Genomic DNA, 24,594 nt, shown 5'->3' with positions numbered 1-24,594 from the left:
ACTCAGTAACACCTAACACATGAAAAAACTGCTCCCTCTCTGCCTTTTTAATGTTGTCCCAGTGTCTTCTGCCCAAGGTTCCTCTTGTTTCCCTCTCCCTAGGTTCCATTAAGTGTTTAATCAGGTCATTTTCATGCTTGACTATAATCAGATGATCCAATTTCTTTCTGCGATCCAGTCAGTATGAATAAATCACAGCTAATTAAAGTTAAATGTCGGCCCCCATTCAGGGCTTTGCTGAGCACACAATCTGGCATGAAATAATTATGTTTCAATTGTGTTGTGAGGAGAGATCATGGCCCCTTATCTTGGCCTCTCTGGCTCTGGCATCTTTCTATCTTTCCTTCTTGTTCTTTCAGGGGATAGGGGAAACCACAGGAAAGCACTCTGAACCCATTTTTTACCATTCATCAGCGGCCTTTTCAACAGACAAGAAGCTTTTATAATCAGCATTCCACAGAACAACGACTTTTCGTACTTAGACTGTCGCAATTTAATGACTATAATTATATGCTGTTGTAGCAGGCAAATAAAAGTGGGAGAAAAAGCAGCATCTCGACACCTTTTACGTACAAAGAATCTCAAAGCACTTATGAATCTTAATGAATAAGACAAGCCAGTTGGTGATTTTGTGCTTCTCCCAGAGTTAAATGCAAAGGAAAATGGCCCACAAAGATTGTGAGCTTGAGGATACGCTTGTGTGACAACTGCAACAGCAAAATCACTACTGTAGCTTCTGAGCTAATCAAAGCTGCTACTACTGGTATTCATTTTAACTATGCACACATGCACAGAGATAGACAGGCAGACAGACAGCTTGGTGGTGCCCTCTTGGTGGCTCTAATCTACGAGTGCTCAGATACAGCAGGGTTTCAGTCAAAAGACATAGCAGTGCTTCAATTAAAAAAGATCCATGGGCACACTCAACAGTAACAAAATGAGAAGAGCTGGGAGCTGCTGTCAAACCAGTGAGAACTCAACATGCAGCCCACTAATGGAATATCCAGGCCCTATTAACAGCCTGCTTAATCTTTCAAGGATCCTAACACCCATAAAAAGGCCAATAAAAAGGCAAGGCAGGGCTTTTATTTATTTCTTTATTTCTTTATTTGTTGAGCTCCTCTTCCATTTACTCCTTACATTTATAGGAGAACTGGGGCTGGCTATGGTGTCATAATTTTCAAATGAATTCCTGGGTCCAGGCCTATATAGACCTCCGGATTTATTGGGGTCTGGGACTTGGATTAAACTGTCAGACTCTCGGTGTTACGGGGACAGAGAAAGAGGAATACTCAATGGCAAAAACACAGAGGCGGGCACAGACAGACAAACGGAGGAGAAGAAGCAAATATCCACAGTCAAAATGTCGCTGTTGGGTGATGTTGCCATGGCAACCAGTTTTCCCAGACATAATGCAAGGCGAGTGATACTGAAGGAAGTCTCACTACGACCATAGAGGGAAGGGAGGGGGGTGGGGGCTTCGCATTCTAAGCCAGGGCCACAGAGAGCGCCGGGTTATCTTAATGATGATTCTAATGGGCTCTAATGGAGGCAGAGATCGGCACAGACCAACACATCCCTCATTAAAATCCCTCTGAAAGCTAACTCACACTCACAAACGCGCACACACACACACACACACACACACATATACGATTGCACGCGCAATAAAACACACCCACACGTGCACACGAATGAATGGAACATGGACACAAGTTTTTACTGTTGGCAAACACATGCAACTTCATTTTAGTGAAGGGCAGAACAAAGTGAGAAAAATCAGACCGGTTTGTTGGACAAAGAAAAAGAGTTGCATTATCCAACAGATTTTTATTGTTTGCAAACTGACTTTTTTTTAATAGGTTTATCTACCCTTTTGAAAAATATACAATATGTATGCATGACAACTCTGACACAGTCATACTCCTTCATAAAAACCCTATGCTGCGTGATATTTTTCTAGAACTTGCACATCTGGATACTGGTAAGGTTTAAAGTCAGGGTGTGGCTGCTTTGACTGGCAGGTGTGCAACCAGAGGGAGCTGTAGCTGATTTTTTTTCTGCTATTTTAAGTTAGCCAAAGGCTGGACTGCATCACTGTGTTTAAGCTGTTGGTGCCTTTTGCAGAATTTTAAATTGAATTTAAAATTCAGTTTAATATGGCTTCTTGTGTGGCACACACAAGATAGTACTTTAGTTTTGCTGAGTAAAATACGTGCACCCATACAGTTTGTAAATGTAGCTAGCTAACCATGCTTTCCAGCCTTAGCTGATAACTTAGCACTCTGCTATGCCATATGAACAAAATGGCAGTGGCTAAAATGCTAACACAGAAGCTTTGAAGTCCAAAAACGTCCACCACAAAAAATGACTTTTTGTTTGTTTGTTTTTTTTGGTCCCATCAATGCAAAGCAACACTGCACAACTGTCAGCTGACTGTCATGCATTTCATTAAACTGCAAAAACAAAACACAAAGTTGTTCCTCTTTTCCGCAGGATATGTAATATACTCCCTGAAATTACATACTGAGGAAAACAGTAGGCCAGCCACAGGCAATCATGTGAAACAAATGCCATACGAGTGCGCAAAAAAAAGTGCTGTCCTGAAGCTCTGCCCTGCAAACCTGAGCAGATGGTCTGGGTGAGTCAGACAGGTTGGAGGGCAGCCCAGTGGTGGGGGTGGCACCCCTCTCCCCTTAGCTGGGTTAGTGCACTGGGGGGTGGGGGGCGCAGGGACATTCCCTAGGGGGGTGTTGGCAAGTCTGCTCACCAGATGACATCTCATCCCAGTATTGATCTTTTTATAGTTGTTCTCGTGGCCCTGCTTACTCGAGGGAATTGGGCCTCGCCCTGTGTGCACGTGCCTCAGTGTGCTATACCGTGGGTTGGGGAGTGGAAGGGGTGGAGCGTAGGGATGCAGGGACTAAGGTAGCAGACGGACAACAAGCCACTGGGATTTGTTGGTAATAACTGATGTGTCCAGAGGGGAATCTGAGGTGAACATGGTGTCGCTACACAGCTGTTCCTGCCTTCGATACCCTTAACTTGTGACCCTGTTTGTCCCCATGGAACATCTGGAGAGCTGTCACTGATCTGGTCCTCTGTGGCCTTTACGCAGCCAGATGGCCCAGATTGGAATGGCTTGGACCAGTCTGAAATTGCTTGGCCCTTAGCTGGACTGTGGCTTGCTGGTGCATGGCATACTCCCCGTGAGCAAGAGATTCCTTTAAGGTGTCTTGGCACTAGAAACACAATGGAGAAACCCAGAAGAAAAGCCTTGCACACATTTCCTCATCTTTAGAAATCATTTACTTTGAAGCTTGTTTAACTACTTTATTTTAAATACACACCTGGCTACCTGCAAATGGCCCCTGCAACCTCATGAATGAAACAAGGGCTCTAGAGAAAATTCTCATTTGGTTTCCAACTAAAACCCTCAGCAAGCTAATGCTGTGCATGCAAATGAGCGTGTTACATAAATTACCTGCTCACGGCTGACACTGATACCAGTATATACAACAGCCAGGGAAACAGAACCTGTATGCAAAAAGCCCTTTCAGATTAGATACGAGAATATGCAAAGTATCCCTATGATAAGGGGATGTCGGGGGCTTAGGGCCACTGGGTGTTCTCATTTACTAGGCAAACACTGCGGTTCACTCCCTTCATGGCTTTGCCAAAGCATAAACAGTCAGGGCAGTGATAAAATAAGGACATGAACAGACAGATATTTAAATAAAGCAGCATATCCGCCGAAAGACGTTGGAGGTTGCAGACAGTATGTGAGAATGCATACTGCCTTGATGCGTCTCCCGCTGGCTTTGGCTGACAGGATATTCTGCTGCTCTTGACGGTTGAGCTCACAATGATTTGGTTTTTGTACCTCTCTAGACAAGCAATCTGCACAGAGCCAAGGCTTAGCTCATGAGTGAGTGACTGTGGAAGATGGCTATAACAGATACTGGCAGAAGGCAGGAAACCGCAGTCTTGCCAATCAACACTTCGTTGCCGTGAGGTATTCAGTCATAGGAAACAGGCGGGGTGATTTCAACAAAATGATTTTGTATGAGAGGAACAGAAGGGCTGAGCAGTGTTGAATCATTGTGCTAATAATAAAATCATAGGAGAAATTTGCAACGGCTTGCTTTGCCTCACACTATTTAATCTGCCTCGAGCATCTCCAAACTGGTAACGAGGGGAGCCAAGGCGACATTTTTGCAAATCTCTGGGAGATGTAAATGGGGGGGGGGGGGGGGGGGGGGGGGTGTAAGAGGAGAAAGCTGGCCAAGATAGCTAAAGAGTGGGGACAGCTGACACGTTTCAATTATTTCTCTCTGTCTTTTTGCCGCGGCTCACCAAGGAGTGAATGGCACCAGAATGGGGATGGGTGTTAAGCTGTAACACGTTTACAGTCAAAGCACAGGCATAAATCGACAACCTAATGTTCATTTCACAGAGCTGGCAGCTCAAACTGAGAGATGAATCAGTTTTTCCTGCGCATATCACATCCCAATTCAATCTCGAGCCATATGGTGCAGGACACATATGCCAGTCATCCCTTATGGCACATATGCCATCGTTGTGGATGCGAGGCAAACGAGTACATCTTTAAATTGGAGGGAAAAGAGTGAGTGCGGAAACAACAGAGGTTGAGATGTTGACTGTCTAAACCCTTTTATATCATGCACGGTCCAGTGGAGCTCCAAAAGCAATGTTAAACTGTCATTAACCCCTGGCTATAATGTGTTGCTGCAAAGCAAGGCGTCTCCACGCTCGCACTTCCTTTTCTGTCAGGATCCTCCCTCCCCCAAAATGTGTCTAGCAGAGCTCATGTGCTTTGGGAAAGCCATCAGTCTCAGCTCCTTATGAACACTGCTGGGTCATCTAAGGTCAGTGCCACTGGGCTCTCCTAAATAAAAGGGTAGACATCTTGGAACTTTCAACAGAAAAACTCAAGTCTAATGGCTCCTCTGACACGGCCCACCCTGCCAGCCTAAAATCTGACCCCTTTCACTGTCACTGACCCATCCCCAACCTCTGTGACCCCTTTTCCCCTTTGGGCCACAGTGGACAGGCAGCCAACATGCGGAGAACGGGAGGGGTAACTTGAACTTTGAGGCTAGATTTTGTCTTGAAAAGAGAAGGGGGGCCTTCAGGAGTTATTTGCGCGACGCTGAAAGCACTAGCCTTATCATTTCATTAATTAGCATGACACGCCTGCCTGATGGACTTGAACGCCGCAGCGGCAGCTGTCTCAATTGATTATAGCAGTGGACGTGGTGCCGCAATTATCGAGGTGACTGGAGACAACGGCTGCCACTTCTAATAAAGGACTTAACTCCTGCTTCCCACATCACAGCTCAGCGGTGGGAGGACAGCGGCAGCCTCCCTGTGTCTCCCATACCTTAAAGACCTTTTCAGAATCTCTCTACAGGCTTCTGTGGAGCTCAGTGTGGGCTGTAGTTCTTGAGCAGCGTGTCAGCTTTACTTAAGCTTCCATACTGCCTGAACAGTATCACTTTGGTGCCCCGCAGGAAAGCATCCTCTATTAGCCTACCAGCTGGCTCATAATCCGCAGAGAATGGAGGGGAAGGAGGTAGGAATGAAAGAGAGGACGAGAAGGAATGTAGGAGACACAAAGACAAGGAGCTTTTTGCCAGGAAGCTTCAAGTCCAAGCAGAAATGGAGGGAGTGAGTGTGTAGCAGTGTAAACAGACCCACTGTTTCCCAGCTTCATTTCATGTATGAACGTGCACGAAACCCACATGCATCTAAGTGGATATAATATTATCTTTCAGTGCCGTACTGATTACTTCTCAATGGGATGGAAATGGTTGGGTGAAAATCCTTCAACAAATCTTAAGTGGCATGACAGTAGGCTGAAAGAGCCAGCATGTTTTTCTTTACCTCCTCCTCCATCTCCGTTTTCACTCCCCACTCTGAAAGCAAAGCAACAACTGGAAGCTGACAGCTCCTAACCATTCACCATACCTCATTCACTGTTTTGACATATGCAGCCGTTGCAGTTTAGTGCAGAGAAAGGGGTAGGGCAAACATCCTTGCAGACAGATCACGTTTCCAGTGCATTTTTTTGAGATAAAGTGGATGAGTATTGCAAGCTGTGCTTTAAATTAAGATAGTGCCTGAGCTACTCACCTGCTTCATGCAAATAAAGCATCTTTTTAAAAAAAAAAAGAAAAAAAAAAGAAGATTAATAATACCCTTTGACAACCAAAAATGTGGAGACAACTAATGTTCTAAAGTCTTGGTATCACATTAGTGGGAATGGCTAAAAACAAATATCCATTCATCAGTGACAGCCAGATAGCTAGACCATCCATCAGACAACACTTTTCTTTGTCTTTTCATGCTTACACGTTGATACTGCTTCTCTAAACATTCAAGAGCCTATCGATGCTCTAGCTGTACTCGTACAGCATGCCACAGGAATTTAAAACCAAAACACTGTTGCATTTACAGTCATATGCAACCAGTTGCAACATAACTACTGCTCCAAGTTTAACATTTCAAAGTAAATAATGTGTCATGTACTTTTTTTCAGTGCAGAAAATTGACATTTTCCAAATGCACTGGTGAAATCATACACTATTAGTGCCATAAACTTCAAACTAGCTACACGCAGCTGTTTGGCATTTTGATGTAATATTGACTGAAAGTGCTAGCTTATCAAAAATATTGTTTGATAACTAAAACCAACTTCTACACTCTTAAGCCAATTGATAAGTCAGTATCACTACAATAATCTTCAGCGTAAATGAAATCTGGTCCTAAGATCCTAGCGGAGTATCTGTCTAAAGATAGTGAGCTTTGAATTGTTTGGCCTTAAGTTTCACATATTAGCAGCCCCCCGGACACACTGTCCACTATAGAGTCACTGGTGTCATGTCGGTGCCACTTCTATAGGAGGATCCCACTGCTGCACGGCTCCTGTAGTGCTGCTGGGTATTTAGGCTTACAGATGGAGACGCAGCAGCTGCTGAAGACGGCACTAGTGCTGCCATTTTGCCTTGTTAAAGACTACATGCCAAAAGAGCTGTGCTCTGATGAGCTACAAACCTTTTCTTCCTATAATAGTCAGAGCTTGTAATATCTGAAAGCCAATACTTAAAAAAAACAAAACAAAAAAACCCCCAAAAAACACCTCAGTCTAGTCTCGAGCGTTGGTTTTTTTTTTTCGCTTTTGGGTGGGGGGGTCGATAAATTACACGTCAAGGCTTGATGACACACTTAAAGGACTGGAGTAGAGATGTTTGAAATAGCTCTCATTCACAGCTTAGTTAGACAAACACACACAAAAGCCTTCTCAAAAGCACTACCCTCCTTCTCCCCACTGCCGCCACAACAAGAGTGACAATTGGAGGGTGTATTAGGTTCACAAACATTCGCTGTCCTTCCTTGCACCTCATTCATCATTCTTGATTAGAGGCCAAGGAAGAGGGATAAAGTGACCCAGACCGGGGGGAGAAAGAGGAAAAGAGAGGTTAGTTAATAAGGCAGAGGGGAGGGAAGAGGGAGCAGAGGGTACAGAATCGTGTCAAGTAAACTAATGGAGACAAGGCCTGGATACTGACCTTTGAGGCTGCCGCTAACCTAAACCCAGCATCGTCTGCACCTAAACCCATGCCACACATGCAAGCGGACGCCAACAAACACACACACACACACACACACACACACACACACACACACACACACACACACACACACACACACACACACACACACACACAAACGAAGAATCTAGCCTCCTTTAGCCCTAGTGGGCAAGGAACAACAGTGTGCGTGTTTGCAGGGCTGCTATGAGCGGCAGCATTTCACTCTGGTGTTCCAAGTGTGGAAAGTGAAGAATTGATTTGTTTGGAGTGTGAAGGCAGCGTGTCAGATTGGGGAAATGTGTGAATGTGAGTATGTCTGTGAGGAGAGGGGTGGTGCACGGTAAAACGGGAGCGAAATTGGACTCTGAAATGAGCCAAATCACTCGCAAGATGAAACAGACTACACCAGGGGAAGAAAAAAAGAAAAAGAAAAGAGAAAACAAAACAACACAGGGCCCCAGAAAAGTGTTGAGCAAGGTTTGCTGGCACAAAAAGGCAAAAAAACAAAAACCAAACCAAACAGGCTTTCTTTCTGCTCGACATATTTCAGACAGAATATGACAAAAACAACACTGAAGGAGTTAGAGGAATCAAAATCAAACCGCCAAGTGTGTCTGACTGTTTCATGAATCCATGTCGAAGTGGAGGCGCCACACCACATCAAACCCTGTAAATTCTCCTGAAAGCCTCCTCGCTCCCTTTAGCAGCCAGCGCTTAGATTATTGTGTGCAGCTAAAAGGTAAGTGCTGGGAGTGTCACACTTGAGAGTGTGTTTTAAGCACCATAAAGTATCAAGACCCAGATGGCTCATCCTCCCTGAAAAACATGACCACTCTACCTCGGCTCTAGTGGCACCTGCTACCAGGATTAGGCCGGCGCTACACCAACCCGACACACTAATACAGTGTGCCACAGCTGATAAGGAGCCCGAGGCACTTGTCTGCACAGTTGATGAGTCAATAACTGTATCATTAGTGATAGAGATAACCATATATTGATCTTTTCCAAAAACACAGGCAGGCGTGATTTTGATGCAATTGGTCACAGTTAGGCTTTAACAGATGTGCTCTTTGGAAAGTAAATATCAGTGCTGATAACACTGGGCTGACTCTGCAGATCGCTTGTAATAGGCTGCGCTACCAATTGTTTTTAAGATTGCATTTCTGTACTAATAATGCCAAGATATTCACAAATTTGTCAAGTATTTCAATATTTTGAAATGGTCACTATTACAACTGTTAAAATATATTGTAAACGGGATATTTATAATATTTTTGACTCCATATGTTTGTTTGTTTTTACTCTGGTATCGTTGCTTGGTTTAAAGTTCACAGTGATCTCACAGTTTAGTCCCTCGGTTAATACGAAGTCTGAAACAATGAGTTTTGGTGACCTTTGAAGCCATCTTTATGGGCAGGGCTTTGTACCTGATATGAACAAATTAGGATAGCTCCACTTTTTGAAACCAGTCAATTTAAAACTTTGGCCATGTTTAATGTGAATATTTACCACTGAAAATTTACATAAATATGAACCAAAAAGGAAAAGAAAAAATTATTTTATTCATTATTTTTAAAATAGCTCTGATACACGATTTAATCACCCAATTCTTGTTGATGATAATCTAGTAAATAATGCTATACAGTACATGTTAAATCAGAGAAACAGCATTATACAAAGGTGGGAAATCTGATCTTAACAAAAGGAAAATATCAGCAAGACTACATATATCAGCCTAACCCCAGTCGATACTGCTGGTAGTCCTCTGTACACATTTCTCCGTGGGTTGTATGACATTGGAACAATCTCTCTTGCTCTTTCCCAAAGCAAACAACAGTGAAATCCCAGTCCTGCTGCTCACCCTTCAACACAGCAGTACTAACCCAACAGCCAGAAAGGCTGGAGCCCATGCTCAGCTGAATGGGGTATTAGAGTCAGTCAGAGGTCATTAGGGGCCCCACCACCAAGGCCCAGTGCAGGGAATTCACCGGTAGCCAAAAACAACAGCCAAACAGATGACCGCTTGAATATTGGAGGAGACCACACTGTTCATGTTCCTTTTTTTTAACCTCCTCTGAACTGTCCAAAACGCAGGGTGCTCTGTCTCAGTGAATTACTCCCTGTCTGTTAACAAACACTGGGACGATTAATGAATGCTGCTCTTTCCTGGTGAAATGCACAAGCAAACACAAGCCTTTTCTCAGGAGTGCGTATCGGGTTACATCTTTCACCATGTGTTGAGTTCTAGGCTAATAGCTAGGCTCTATCGCAAACCTCTCCAGACCCAACCCTCACTCAAGCTAGCCCAAGCCTGTGGTTTTACTTGTAGACACAGTGGCTCTGATAAGCCACTGACAGAAACATGGGTACTAATATGCTACCAGTGAAAAGGTAAGGGGCTATGAATACCGAACAAACACTGGAGGCGGACCACCCATCTGGTTATACTTGGGAAATACGTTATACAGCAGGATGATACTTCTGTTTGATTTGGGATCGTGTTTACTGGGTTCACCTCCTTTCACCCCTAAATTCTCTGGCACATTCTTCTGATACTTGGACGTCCTTCGTCTCTCATGGAATCTGGAGCATTTTACATCCGTTTTGTTCATGTTGATGGTTTTTCCATCTTTATAAGGCTGTGTGAACTGATCCCAATGCATTACAAGCATGTTCGTAATATCCATCTAGGCTGCTGACTGTCCCCCTGCCAGCGATTGTACATTATCCAAGTGTCATGTTTGGCCACAATCGCCTACCATCTGGCTTTGTCAATGAGTGTTACAGCCTCATCTGCAAACAACATTGGCTCTGAACCTCTCAGCACAGATGAGCTTAAAATGCACATAGCGAAGAACTGGGATCTTCAAACAAATAAAGGGTGGGGTGTGGGGATGTGGGTTGTGTGTGCGTGAGGAGGGGAGGACCCACTCTCGCTAGCAGAATGACTGGAGTTGAAGGATTAAAAACAAGAAAACCTGCAAGTGATCACAGGCGACACGCTTTACATTTCAGGCCTGACAGCTGTGATAAGACGCTGGTCATGTATTCTCATAAGTAAACAATGAAAACGCCTTCCACAATGCAGCTGGCTGTTGTTTTGTTGGAGGAGGAGGATTAAGATTAGATAGAAGATGTGATGAGAGCTGCTGCTGCTGTATGGACTTATCCTCTTTATATTCTTCTCTTCCTCTGGAAAAAAAAAACAACAGCCACAAAAACCACTGAGCCTGCATCCATTTATTATGTTTTTTCTCTGTTGAGACAAGACTCGACCTGAGCTGTGCTAGTTGGCTATCGGGGGACGCATCAGACCAAAGTATGACTACTGTGGTTAGCTTCAGCATGCTAGTTTGCTGCTGCTTAAATTAAATTCTCTGCAGGGTCTGAATGTTAACATTTATATAATAAATCAACCAGTTTTGTCAAAACAATGGCATTTTTTTTTTTTTAGCAAGTATACACAATGCTATGTGCGTGTAGCTGAGGTACAACAGTTTATCTGATCTGAAGAGACAACACTGAAAAGCTGTTCTTTGTACTGAACCCCAAATGTATTTGGGGGATTTCGAGGCTGTAATGTTAAGTACACTGAAATCTTGCACTATTTTCACTCTGACTTAACATGTAAGATGAGAAACACGGCGTCTGTCAAGCCAAAACGCTGACAACGTATCCTAAAATTCCCTCATGGCCTTTAGTGATTTTGTAATTGCTCCCACTCCACAGCTAAAGCTGAATCCATACTCGGTCAATGAACACAGAGGCACACAATGGAGCCTAGTCATACAGCGTTCAACGTGACTTCCATTTTCTCTCACAATAGCTGATCACCACCCATGGGTTCACTGACACAGATGACAGGGACCGATAGGACTGACTGACAGGTGTCAAGCATCCTGACGTGTCATGGCTGACACAGACAAGAGAGAGTTTCTGTTTCAAGAATGAAACTTAACCAGCAGTTACCAAATGCTCTAAAGGAAGGCAGAGTTAATATTTCATGCCCGCTAGGCGATTTGCACAGAGCAGACGCTTTTCTAATGGACATAACAGAGGCCGCAGAGTGCACAGGGGGTTTAATGACATACCAGAAATGACTTTACAAGGCAGCTAATTGCCACGCATACAAAATCAAGACAGTCTTTGAAAACAGGCAGCTCGTAAAAGGCGACACAGTCTGAATTCACTGGCTGAATGATGCGAAACCAAACCAAATTCCATCCAGTCAGCTTTTCAAGGTGCCAGACCACAGAGGGGTTGTGGGTAATGTGGACTGGTCCCTTTGACTGTCTGCCACTCTACATAAATAGTACATGACTGTGTAATCATAATTTAAAAAGCCATAAATATTGAAGAAGAATTAAAATAATTTATGGAACAGCGCAGTGTGACAGGATGTATGCGAGTGCGTGCGTGTGTTGGAGCGTTTTGTCTCCTTCCACTTCCCTCTTGCAGTGTCCGCTGAACGATGGGCAGCAGCGGTGCAAACTGGGAATTCTGTAATTGCTTTTTCTGTCCCTGAAGCAGACCTTCCTGCTTTAAATCAAAAAAGGCAATCTCTGTCAGTAATGGCTCAATTAATAATTAAACACGTGTCTTATCTCCGCTGAGCTCCCCCTATTTATTTTCATCTTTCCGACAAGGATGGCTGCACAAACAGCATTAACACTATCAATAAAGGGAGCATTAATATCGCCCTTTTCTCTGAAAACAAATCACTCATAAGCTGTCCTATGGCTGTTTACAGAAAAAGCCCACAGGCTGATAAAGAAACAAGTCATGTTTTGGTTTTATTCCCCTGAACTCAGAGTGCTAGCTAATCTCTCTGCTTTCTGTATCCTGCTCTGAGTTCATGCTTTTTAATATTTAAAACAAATCCAGAGACATGTAAGCTTCTCTTCAAGCTCAACAAGTGATAGAGGTGTAAGGGACGGCTCGTTTTCAAACATGACTGTATGGTGACGCGTATGGGGGCTATGGGGGCGATACCAGAAACTGTTATTTCAACAACAGGAATATCGGTCTTGCGGATAAAGAAAGCATTTCCTGTCTGGAATTAGTCAACAAATCAAGTTAGGTACTGGACGTGAGCTTCACCAGGCTTAGATTCCACAGCGGTGATGGCTGCTTTTCAATTCCAGAGCTTGCTGATCTGGATGGAGCCTTTGCAGCCCTTATGTTTCCCAGCGTCACGTCTGCCCTGCAGTCATCTAGCCTGCCTGTTAGCCAGTCAGCCACACTCTCTATCTAACTCCACTCTATCCTGATTCAACGGGGGCGAAAAGCTGATTAGCTGGTCAGAGGGTCAACCTCCATTTATTATTTAATGGGTGAGAGCCTGCAAACAGTCAGGCTGGCCGCCGAGGTTAGTCATACATTACACTGACCTGGCCAGAGGAGAGCTGCTCAGGCGAACACAAACATGCTCTCTCATCTACTTCACTATGCCTGAGCCGCCCTCAATCCCCTGCCCCTGACCTTGCTGCTCCCTTTCCAATCACCCATCCTTCCTCCCTTCTCCGGCATTCAGAATGCAGCAGGTGAGAGACTGTTTCATTTTTATGTAAGTTTTCACTGTAGGAGCGGCCTTTTGCTCTGTCTGGCCGAGGCAAGAGGAGGAGGAGGCGGAGGTAGAAGAGACCATAGCTCTTTTATTGACATGCAGCAAACATCAGTGGTGGAACAAAGGCCACTCAGCACCTATTGAGAGAGCAGGCCTGCAGACAGGGTGGTTGATTAGCGATTCGACACAGGGACCTGGACTGTGTAGCACATAATGAGAGCTTAGGGAGCAAGCCATGAGCCGATGGGGGAAGGAGGTAGCGGGCGGGCTGCGGATAGAAAAGGGAAGAGGCAGGGCTCCACCACAAGGAATTGATTTCCTTCAAAAACAGACGGATGTATGAGTAAAAATGCGCCAAAGGAAAAAAAACAAAAGCAAAAAAAAAAAAAAAAGAGGCAAGGGTAGGGGTACATCCTAAATCCTTAAGCTACAGCAGTGGTAATGTGTTTATATATAAACAGTTAGAGGATAAGCCCTAAATCCACTGCCAAGCTAAATGGTTTATGAATCTTTTTTTGTTTGTTTATTTCTATGTCAATTAACCAAATTGGTCCGACATCCCTGATGAGCAAGAGATCAAAAGTGAGTTAATTCTGCATGTCCAAAAGCTTCTTTCTCCCCGAACATTACGTTAACCTCATCTTCACCTCTCACGTTGCCTCAGAGAGATGTTAGCCGAGATGTGCATCATGGCAGTTTGTGTGTGTGTGTGTGTGTTTTTTCTTCTCTTCCCCTACACGCTCTCCTCTTCCTTTGTTCCACTGGTCTAATCCAGTATGTGTGGGCCGGTAAGTTTAATGGAAACAATTTATTAAGTCCGGCTTAAAATGCCATCTGCAGCTAAGCCTCCCAAAGCCGCTAAGCTCCTGGTTTCGCCCCAGAGCTTGCTGTGTTCACGCTTACTGTAATGCTCTGTTTAAAATGAGCACAACGGGTCAAAATTAATCAGGATTACAAGGGCACAAATCCACTTCAGAAATGGGTTTTCTACCAATCTTTCGCCTGCTATCCCAAGATGCCCCAGGTTTCTCTGGTGGATGGCACACAGCGTGGGTTTACAATCACTCTGTGGCAGGTAGCACCTAGCTAAGACAATAAGGCATCAGTGAAAACTAGGAAGCAATCAAAGAAGGTATATACACTATACTTACTGCTCTAAAACCCACAGATGCTACATTCAGCACAGTCGGTGCACATTCCTCAATGTTCCTCTCAGATATTTCTAGCTGCTGACAGCTAGGTGATAACTCCCCGGCACATCCACAGGCCCGGCATTCTGAAATGTCACGAGAAGGCCTACCAGTGAGGTGTTTATCTGTGCTCTGTGGAGGTGCCCTGCGAATGCTCAGTAGCTACATTTAGATTCTCATTTGCCTTCAAGCAAGCGACAACGGTAAACTATGACCTGCGATTCAATAAGAGTAGCCCTGAGTGGAGAACGAGTTCTTTTACTTAAACATGCCATCCTCCAGGAAATCAATAATTTGCAGGAGGTTTAAGACAGCAAATAAACAAAAACCAATAACTGTTAGATAATGCTTGACCTCTGCTGTACCTTCCTACATCATAACCACCAACACAGGCAGACATTCAGTGCAACTTTTTGCTAGCTCTTGGGTAACAACACCCAAAGAGAATTGCAGTGTGTGCTCTGTTATTACAGATACTATTCACTTGTGCTATTACCAGTAGTGTCAGCTTACATCTATAACAGGTTGTCAACATACTAGAAATGCAGAGATGATGAAAAGTAAATATGAGGGAAAGACGGCGAGGGTGTCTGGGTTTTGCCCAAAACCCTGTCCTGTGTGCATAATTACAGTGCTCTGCCATCAGTGATTACAATGTTGGTCTTTCCTCTCCTCTATTAACCCTGAACCGTTTCATTAACATGACAGACTGTGGGCCTGTGTACAATTTGGAGTTAACCTCGACTGTTTGTACACGTAATCGCAAAATAAAGTTCAGAAAGGAGCACGACACTGAATAGCGAGGAAGAGGTGAAAGTAAGAGAAACACTCATTATCTAGCAATTTGTGGAAGCCAAACATCATCACAGCATTACATATTTATGTGTGCCATAATGTTTCTGTGTGTGTGTATGCCTGAGTGCGGTTGTGTGCACACAGAAATCTGTCTGAGAGTCTTCCAGCCAACAGCTCGACAGGCCTGGTGATCAGTCCCATAGGATCGTGAGCGAGACGGGTAATGGGACACATACTCTCCATTCTAAACCAGAGGAAAACAGCCTGTGGGCTGCTTTGTATTACACACACATTATACGTACACAGAGGAAAAACCAGTCTAGGTCTGAAACAAACACTGTCCTAGAATCCATTACAGCTGGACAACAACTCTGGAATGGGCGATGAGGCTGGCTGGCAGCTCTGCAATTTTAGCGTGATAACTTCTTCCTCATTGTCACCAAATCACTTCATCAAACTGCTGAATTTCTCTGTCGTCTCACCCTTTCTAACCTCTAATTCTAATCTGGTGTCCTTCGTTTACATCGCCCAAACAGAATCTGGTTGATCTGTGTGATAATCAGGAGGCTCTGATTGGATTGTCGGCATGTAATTCCGTGGATCTAATCCTCAGCTCTGTGTTAACATTAGCCAGATCCACAGAGGTCTTTCTACACTGGCTAAAATGGAAAATATCAAGTACGCACATGCCTGCGCAGTTCTATAGGGTAGAGTCTGCTTATATGCAGCCATGTTCTGCATAAACAGAAAAGTAAGTCAACACCCTGACAGCTGACAACAGCAGTATTTCAACAGCCTGGTGGGGAATAGTCGTTGTTTGATGTGGTCTAGTTGTTTTCTAAACCATGCAAGTCTGGAAGTCATTGTCATTGTGAATGCTGGTTTCTTAAGGCCAGTGCTGGTCACAGGTCATCTACATCACACAGTCTGCAAGCCTGGTTTCTCTCCCTGCTGTCAGGCATGCTTTTCCACTCAGCAGTCAAAGCTACTGTGCTAAAGAATGCAACACTTTGGAGCAACAGATCACTTTTGTTACATTACATCCTTACAGCAAAAGATCTTTTAATACATTTTCAACAATATAACAATATTAACAAATATATGTATGCATCCCTTTTGACATTTCTAACTATCACATTATAATACACAAATCTTATTGTTTAGTCTGCAGACATGCCCCCTCCAAAACCCACCTTATATTTTGCACTGTTTTAAAGCTCCACCTCCCTCCCTCTCAGTCTGTGTTAATGGGACTCCTTCCTGGTTCTTGCCCTGAGGGAACACGGTCTGCATGCTGCTATCTGTCAATAGCACCTCTTCTCTACCAGGACGGTGTTGGTGCCTAATTTACAACTGCTCCTACACATTTCCACTGTGCCCCCCCGTCCAAGAAAAAAGAAAAAAAAGAAAGTGGTGCCGGTGCAAAAAAGTTGGCAACAGCAGAGAATTTCTGGCACCAAATTCTGAACACTGACACTAGTGTCTGTGTGAAGCGCTACTGTAACTTCCTGTTGCAAGGCAGACCTGACTTCTCACTGTTAGCAGGACAACATTGGTGGATGTGATGTAGAGTTGGCTGATCATGCTGCTCCTCTACTGCCTGCCCCTGTGTGCTTCTCTTTGCTCTGACCTGTCGACCAGGATTGGGTGATTTGACTGGGCTGGATCTTAGCCAAACCTACACTGTACTACTGTTTTTTCTGTTTTTTGTTTCTTTTTTTGGGCCAATTTATTGGATTGCCAACTTGATAGACTTTACAATGAACTTGTAACAATAACAACATCACAATATCTACTTTTTGTTGTGCTGAAGTAGACTGAAAATTTCTTCAGGAGCCTGTGAAGATCTGTTTGGTAAATATGGTGAACGTTAAGTACTGTACAACAGAGTATCACTTGGGAAGTCTATATTTCCATGAGCTAACAAGCTACCTCGAAGCCTTTGCTAGGTACGCTAGTTGCAACTTTTTCTCCAACACTATCACATGTTACAGTATCTGCAGCCTCATCATTTAGTTACATGTTACTAAATGGGGCTGAAAGCACTCATGCATCTGATTGGTTCATCTTTCTGTTATTTCAGGTGTGTTGGGGAGCAAGCACTTAAAATAACATGTATTTACCACACGCACTGCACCATTACATGTGTTAAATATAGAGGTGCTTCTGTGCTTGCATAGTTTCTGTATGACCTGCCTAATATACACAGCATGAAACCACACAAATGCAAAAACTGCATCAAATCATGCATGCTCATCCTGTGCAAAAGCAAAGGACTTGTAATCCATACATGTGCATATGGATGCACGCACACTGAATTTGTGCTGTCTGGGGGGCTGACAAAGCTCTTTCTGCCTTTTTCCTTTGGCATCCATTATGGTCCAGGCCTGCTGTCAGAGAGCTTGTATTGCCTGAGGGGAAGTTCCCATTTGTGGGAGCATGTGGCAGAGAGGCTCTAAATCCCCTCTAATGAACCAATATGTAGGAAGGCTAAGCCTTTGGCTAGGTCGTCCAAGAAACGCCACTCTGCGCCCTGGCAAAAATGTATGCATATGTAGTCACCAGACCTTGTTTATGTCTGCTGACATTTAAATCTGAATGGACCCAGTAGCTGATGTGTATAAATGAGGAGGAAAGACTGCGGTGAAAGAGAAAAAGCAGAGCGGGCTTACCTTTGGGTGTGGTAGGGGAAAAGAGCTTCTCCGATCCTACATCAGACACCTGTTAAAAAAAAAAAAAAAAAAAGGACAGCAGACCTTTAGTGGATTTGTCTCATTAGCTGGGAAGCGAGCACAGATATATACTTTTGTTTTTTCAGTAAAAGGCTTATCCAGCCACAAATGTGGTCATAAGTGCTTAGAAGTAAAGTTCATCTCCCACACACAGCATTACACAGTCAATCAACAGTCTTCAATCAGCCAGTGCAAAGAACTCCCTCTGTACCAAGTGGTCCTAGTCTGTTTTTTTCCTGACGAGGAAACATTAGGTGGCACTGTTGTGCCACCTGAAATCCCTTAAAAGAAATGCTGTCAAAGACAGCAGAGACGGAGGAAGTCAGAAGATGGCTATGCAGCGTTACGAACACAAAGGCTCCAGCACCCTCTCTCTAGCCCTCAGAAATGATATTTCATTTTGTATTATTTTTCAAGAAACTTACATATCTCACGAATAGAATAAGATATGTCTTAACTTCTCTCATTTAATATCAACGACAGTATCAGCTCATACTGGAAGTAAAGTGATGACCAATCATTTACAGACGTGGCTAATGCAAATGACACTGAGCAGGGGAGACCTGGTTGTCTATATTAAAATGGTGCTTGGGCAAACACATGAAGAAGAAAGCCATCTGTAGTATATTAAACACAGAAGGATTATTTTGCTCTTGAATTTAGAACACCTAATAAAAGTAACATCAGCTATTTCTGCAAAAAACATGCCCACTGACCACACAGCAAGTCAAAACAGCAGCAAAGCCACATTGTTCAAAAACACTGTCTGCGTGCTTGGAGGACGGCATTAACCATGAAAACCCTCGGCCTGTAACAGCAGCCCATATAGGGGCTTTGTTTAAAGCCACTATTTCCCTTTGCTTTAGCTGCTCTCATCTGGGATCTGCCGACTTGTAAAAAGCTGCAAAAGCTGAACATATGTTCCACCCAAAGGGCCCGAGTGTCCTTAACTGCCATGCTTGTATTTTATGCGGCACAAAGGGAGCATATGTAAAGAATGAACAGTGAATCAGAGTGAGTACAAGAGAGACAGAGACAGAAAGAGAAAGCAAATGATTTTGTAAACACAGATGGCTGTCCTTGGCATCCCTGTTAGTACTTCACAAGTGTTTTGAGGACATCCTCTTCTTTCCAAGATCTCCCAATTTCTCCTCGGCTGCCACTGTGTTACTGTTCAGAACAATGTTTGTATGTCTGCGCTTGATGCCTCAGCTCAACACTCTCAACAAAATGCAGGTATTGAACCTAAAGGGAAGATGCCACAAAGTGCCTCTGAACGATTGCATCTGCCAGACACATTTAAAATGATTAAACAACACAAGATTTGCTCTAAGCCACTGATGTTATGTCAGCGCTATTAGGCTTGAATCGAGGACACATTAGGCATTTATTAAATTCTTCAACACCTCAGCAACAATTAGACAGCGACAAAGCAATTGCAACTGTCTCAGTTACGCTAATAATTAACTGCAGCGCTTATAGGAAGACAACTAGTGAGTTTTAGGTAGTTCAATAACCTCAAGCAGACATTGTAAGAAAAGGTCAATAACAGCTCTTCAGTCTCAGTGGGCGGAACATTCAAAGGCGGGCGAACACTCAGCTGAACTGCAATATTTCCTGTTTCCTCTTACAGTAGACAAGGTGAAAGACTATAGAGGAAAGACAGAGTGTTGTGCATTGCCCTCTTTCAGTCTCCCAGAACCAGGGCGCCAGCCTACAACACAGGCTCTTTGTTAGCTTTGGACGACATTAAACGCTCCAGTACCAAGCCTCAGCGCTGCAACAGCACAACCTCAGCCTTGAATCACTGCCCTGGAGGCCCTGGAAGAAAAATATGGGCTCAGAATGAAATGAAGCTTGTCAAATGGACACGGGAGTTGGCTCGAGGACTCGCTTAGTGTGGCACAGGGTCACAAAACCAGAAAAGACAGGGTAGGTAATGCCATAACTCGGTGTAACAGTTGAAGCAATTGTTATGACCAGAGTGGTTCTCCAGACAGCTAGACAGACATAACACGTTCATGAGAAAGAGAACAGAAAACACTTGTTCTTCACGTGCCAAGATCTCCATATTCCTAATCTGGCTGTTTTCACTGTGCAGTGAGCTGTTTTATAGTCCAAATGTATTCCAAGTAACATCAACAACCAATATTTAGACTTTAATGCTGTGTTTTGCACCTGCCAAGTCTGCATGAGTCCGTTGTATAATCCACAATTACAAGGCCGGCTTGCAAAGAGCACTTCTTAAAAAGGCATGTCAAAGCAGAGCCCTGATGTTGCTAGCTGTTGTTTTTGCAGAACTTTCTGGGTTTTGCTGGTCACGTTGACATTTTTTCACGGGGCTGTGCTGCTGGCAGTCTGAGTTGCCTGCGGTTGTGGTGTACAGAGGTCATGTATAACAAATTCTTCACACTCTCTTTGTTGAGGCAACACTGGGTGCCATTAAAAACAGATGGAGAAAGATGAGACAGAGGGGAAATATATATAGAGAGAGAATGGGAGAGACAATGAAAAAAAGAAAGAAAGAGGAGCAGAGGCCAGGTTTTCCAAAGGAAACGGGGAAATTTAACCATTTAAAAAATAATGGGGGAAATTCAAGCCACATTGCCTGGGAGCTAAAAGCCCTTGGAGCGGGCCGCAGGAAGCCTGACCTTTGTGGGGACCGTCTGCTATTTGAGCCTCGGGCTTCAGGGGCCTGGCCTCCTCTCTGGAGGGCCGTCAGCAGGCCTCAGCTTTCCTTCCCTATTCTATTCATTAGCCATGCTTTATGATTCAGCTTCCTCTGAGCCACACAAGAGCTCCCTGAGGAAAGAGACTGCTGGAGAGATGGAGAAAAAAGGGAGCGAGACTCAGGGAGGGAGGGGGTAAGCAAGAAGGAGGTCATAGGGCCCAGCCAGGGCCCAGCTCTCAGCAGCTGTGAAATCCTCCCGTTTCCTCGGCAGGCGTAAAAAGGAACAAGAGGGAGAAGAAAAAGAAGGAGTCCAGGGAGGGAGCTTGGCCAGTAAACCCACCATCAGAGTGCTAACTCCCTAAAGAGCCACATGGAGAACCATAATTCCCAGATTTAGGGAATGCCAAATTACAAATTACACTGCTGTTTGTTTTAAAAAGTCCCCAACTTCCCCGAACACCAGTGACTTATTGACTGCATAAATCTCCAGATAATTGCAGAGTAGCAGAAGGAGAGCAGAGGCATAGCAAACCTTGCTAGGAGTAAAAGTGAGACATTTACTGCAAAGCCAAACGCATTTGCTTTCACAGCAAAGAAGCGAGGAGGAATAATCTTTGAAAATGTTCCATGTCCACGCTCCTTTTACTTAAAAACACAGCAAGCTAATTAATTTGGAAAATCTGAAACGAGCATAATTGCAGTCTTTTTGTGTTGAAACGCTTCCCTGCTTAATTTTTCGCACAATGGGCCAACTGAGCGAGGCAACGTGGGCAGTAAGGGAGGGCAGTATAATCAACTGAACGACCTTGAGGCATAAATTTATGAAAAGCATTGATCAGTTAAGGCTGTAATTTCACTGAGACAGGAAGGTCAGCAATTACCCAGATTCAATTAACCTCATTTAGTAAAGACTGCTGAGAGACCAGTTTCTCTCCCCCATCCACCAGACACCACCCCCCCCTCGTATTTTTTATCAAACGATCCCTCGGCCTCCAGCTACCTTTGATCTTACAGCTGCTGTTGTGTGCCCTGCACTCCTTGGAGCCAGTACAAATGATGTCCAAACAGGGTGAAATCTTACAGCCAAAGGTTAGGTAAACCTAGACTAAATACAAGCAAATTCCTAATATGGGCTCCTCCTGTTCTGTTCTTATGAAGGAGGAGCAACCCTTCCCCTCCCTGCAGAGAAATAATTTTTAAACAAGCTGGCAAAGCTATCACAACAGCTGTGGTGTGAAAACAAAGAAACCTGTTAGTAGGCTTTGTGGTGGGCTCACGCCTGTAAAGACTATAATTACAATTTAGTTCTGAGTCATTTGGCAAGTACTATGTTCTTGACAGACCGTCGTAGGACAAGCACAGAGGTGGCTAATCTAAACGTGTATATATACTCCAAACAAGTTTGCAAAATGACATTTTTCCTAATTGAAAAGGTGACTGTTGTAATTTGATTGACAGCTCAATAACAGAGAAACAATTTAATTGGCAGCACAAAAAGACGATCACCTGAGTAAGCTGACACGTACAGGAATACCATGGATACCAACTGAGCGTGTGCCTGTGCTGCAGCTAGCAGGAATGTTGTCCTACATAATCATGGGTAATAGAGCGGAGGAAACAAACACAGCACATTATTGTCCATGCTCCCCTGACTAGCAGGATGAGTGGGTCAAATGTCTTAGTGGAGGCAAAGACACTTGATGTTCCAGTGTAGTAGTACACAGCTGCTTTGTGCTGCATTGATGTGACGTGCCACTGAAAGACCTATCAGCTGGCATAAAAGTGAACAGGAAGCCCACTGACCCCAAGAAGTGAAGTGGGCAAAAAGGACGTGTATCCTGAGATGGACGATCAGGCTCTCAATTACCCTGGCTGAACCTGTCTGACCGTGAATCCACACTTACTGCGCCCCCCTCCAACACCCACACCCACGTACACACAGTGTTAATTTGCTTCACTGCTTGGTGTTTCATCAATGTCAAATTCCTCCTTCACTGCCCTCTCTTCCAATTTTCCATTCACTGTCACCTGAAGCTGTGTCTCCTTTCAAAATACAGGTCCATGTTTTGTCCTGTTGTTGTTGATTTTGGAGATGGCCACCTGTGTTACTGTTTTAACACGCAATTACAGTACAGCAATATGAAACCCTTACAAATATATATATATACAGAACACAATGTGGAACACCTACATTGAGAAGTGTATCTGTACAAAAACAACAAAAACGCACAAGTCAGACACAATAAGGGGTCCGTTTTTCCGTTCGTATGGGAGTAGCGTAGTGCTTCAATTAAGACTGCTATCAGCACCCACTCAGGGTCCTCAGTTACTGCCACCTTTTCACCCTAGACATCCGCTAATGCTACCTTTGCAATAAATGCCGCATTAGACATGCACAGTGGGCCTACAGCTCCCTGGCTGCAATGGGAGACACCAAATTAATTATCTCCCCTGCATTTGTCCTCGCGCTGTTCCAGAAACTTAATGACCTCCCGAGCGGTCGTTTATTATAAGTCGTAGCAATGCTTTGCATTCCCTGGGCAGAGAACATTTACCTTACCTTCAATTTCTACCCACCACTCTCACCACAGCCACCAGCCTGCTTGTCAGAACAGGTGTGGGCCAGCAAGACTGCAAACCCCCTGCGAGCATGATGAGATATATGGCGAAGAGAGAAGAAACGTCCCACGCAACTGTCAACCGACAGATACTCGCCTCAAATGGAGCATCATTAAGATGATAATGAATTCCGTAGTGGCTGTGGAGAATGGAGTGGCCTCCCCTCGCACACATGCAAAACACACACAAACCTCTTTATGCTTGGCCCCGAGTGCCATTTTCATATGTAACATGTGCGTGTGTGACAGAGAGCCAGGGTTGAAAGCTCCTGCTCCCTCTCCCCCTAGCAACAGAAGCAGGAAAATGAATGCGGAGAGAGCAGGGGGGCTTGGGCTTTGTGTAAAATATTACCCTTCGTCTCACTTACTGCACCCCACACTACCTATCCTCCCTCCCTGGCTGCGTAGCAGTTGCTAGCCCTTATCACGGCTGCCTGTCAGTTTAGTATACAAATTAGCAATCTATCAGGGGAATGCAGAGGTCCGTTTCATCAGTAGGGAGAAGGGAAGAGGCACGCATTGCATTAAAGCCTCTTGCCGCTGTAGACAGAAAGGGTCACAAATCAACGCTGCAGCAGGCCCACAGCCAGCACTAACCAGATAAGGAGAAATGAAGGAAAAGGGATGAGGCATATTTCACTAGAGAAGATCCAGACCTGCTCCAGCTAAAAGATGGAGGTGGTGCTGGTGGTGGTGAGGTATAGGAATCGGGGAGGTCACAAATCACTATCTCAACCCCACAGAGTCACAGAAAGGATATGAGAAACAGGTATGGAATAAAAAGTAGAGAAATTCCATTTATAAAAGTGCCTTCGGTTGATTAACGGCTACAAATTGCAGGAAATTAGGGCTAACACATTCCCACTTTCTCCTGTTAAGTGAACCTGCGCATGTTAATACCAGCAGAGACAAAACAGCTGCTAAGGGCTCTCATTAAGTGGCATAATGCAATGAGGCACAGTCTAAATTGCAGCAATAAAAGCAGACAGACAAATCATCTCGACCATCGCAATCCATTTAACTCAATTAATGCACAACCAGCATCTGAGCTCAGTGGTTTAAAAGCATGTGCGGTTCGATCACTGGTCAGGCTGGGGGTTAAGTTCTGCTTAAAACCGCGGGCACGGGGAAAGAAAGAGATAAGGACAATGGGTGACGTAAAACAAAAGCAGGAGATAGTGATAGTTCTCTTCGGTGCGGTGCAGCTGACTGTGAAAAGAGCGTGGCCTCCTTTCCTTTTTAATGTCAGAATGTGTGCCAGCAGCGATAAGAACCCCAGGTAATCTCCCAGTGGAATCAGGGGGCTGTTCGTCATTACTCCCTGGCCCTGATATGGATCTGAGCACCTGATGACTTCTCTTGGCTCTCCGGGCTTCTCGGCAGCAGAGATGGCAGATAGCCCTTTA

The 24,594-nt window shown here is 44.4% G+C and overlaps 1 protein-coding gene across 11 annotated transcripts in view; it reads right to left on the bottom strand.

Moving 5' to 3' along the window:
- fbrsl1 (fibrosin-like 1) overlaps positions 1–24,594 on the bottom strand; it is a 273,826-nt gene that overhangs the window by 16,866 nt on the left and 232,366 nt on the right. For all 11 annotated transcript variants that reach the window (XM_063488923.1, XM_063488927.1, XM_063488918.1 and 8 more), the window contains one exon: positions 17,840–17,888. In XM_063488923.1, coding sequence (XP_063344993.1) covers positions 17,840–17,888 — 49 coding nt within the window. The remainder of the gene's footprint in view (positions 1–17,839; positions 17,889–24,594) is intronic.

This window comes from Pelmatolapia mariae, linkage group LG12 (assembly GCF_036321145.2).
Source record: "Pelmatolapia mariae isolate MD_Pm_ZW linkage group LG12, Pm_UMD_F_2, whole genome shotgun sequence".
NCBI classification, from domain to species: Eukaryota; Metazoa; Chordata; class Actinopteri; order Cichliformes; family Cichlidae; genus Pelmatolapia; species Pelmatolapia mariae.
This window is presented reverse-complemented; position numbering and strand designations above follow the sequence as displayed.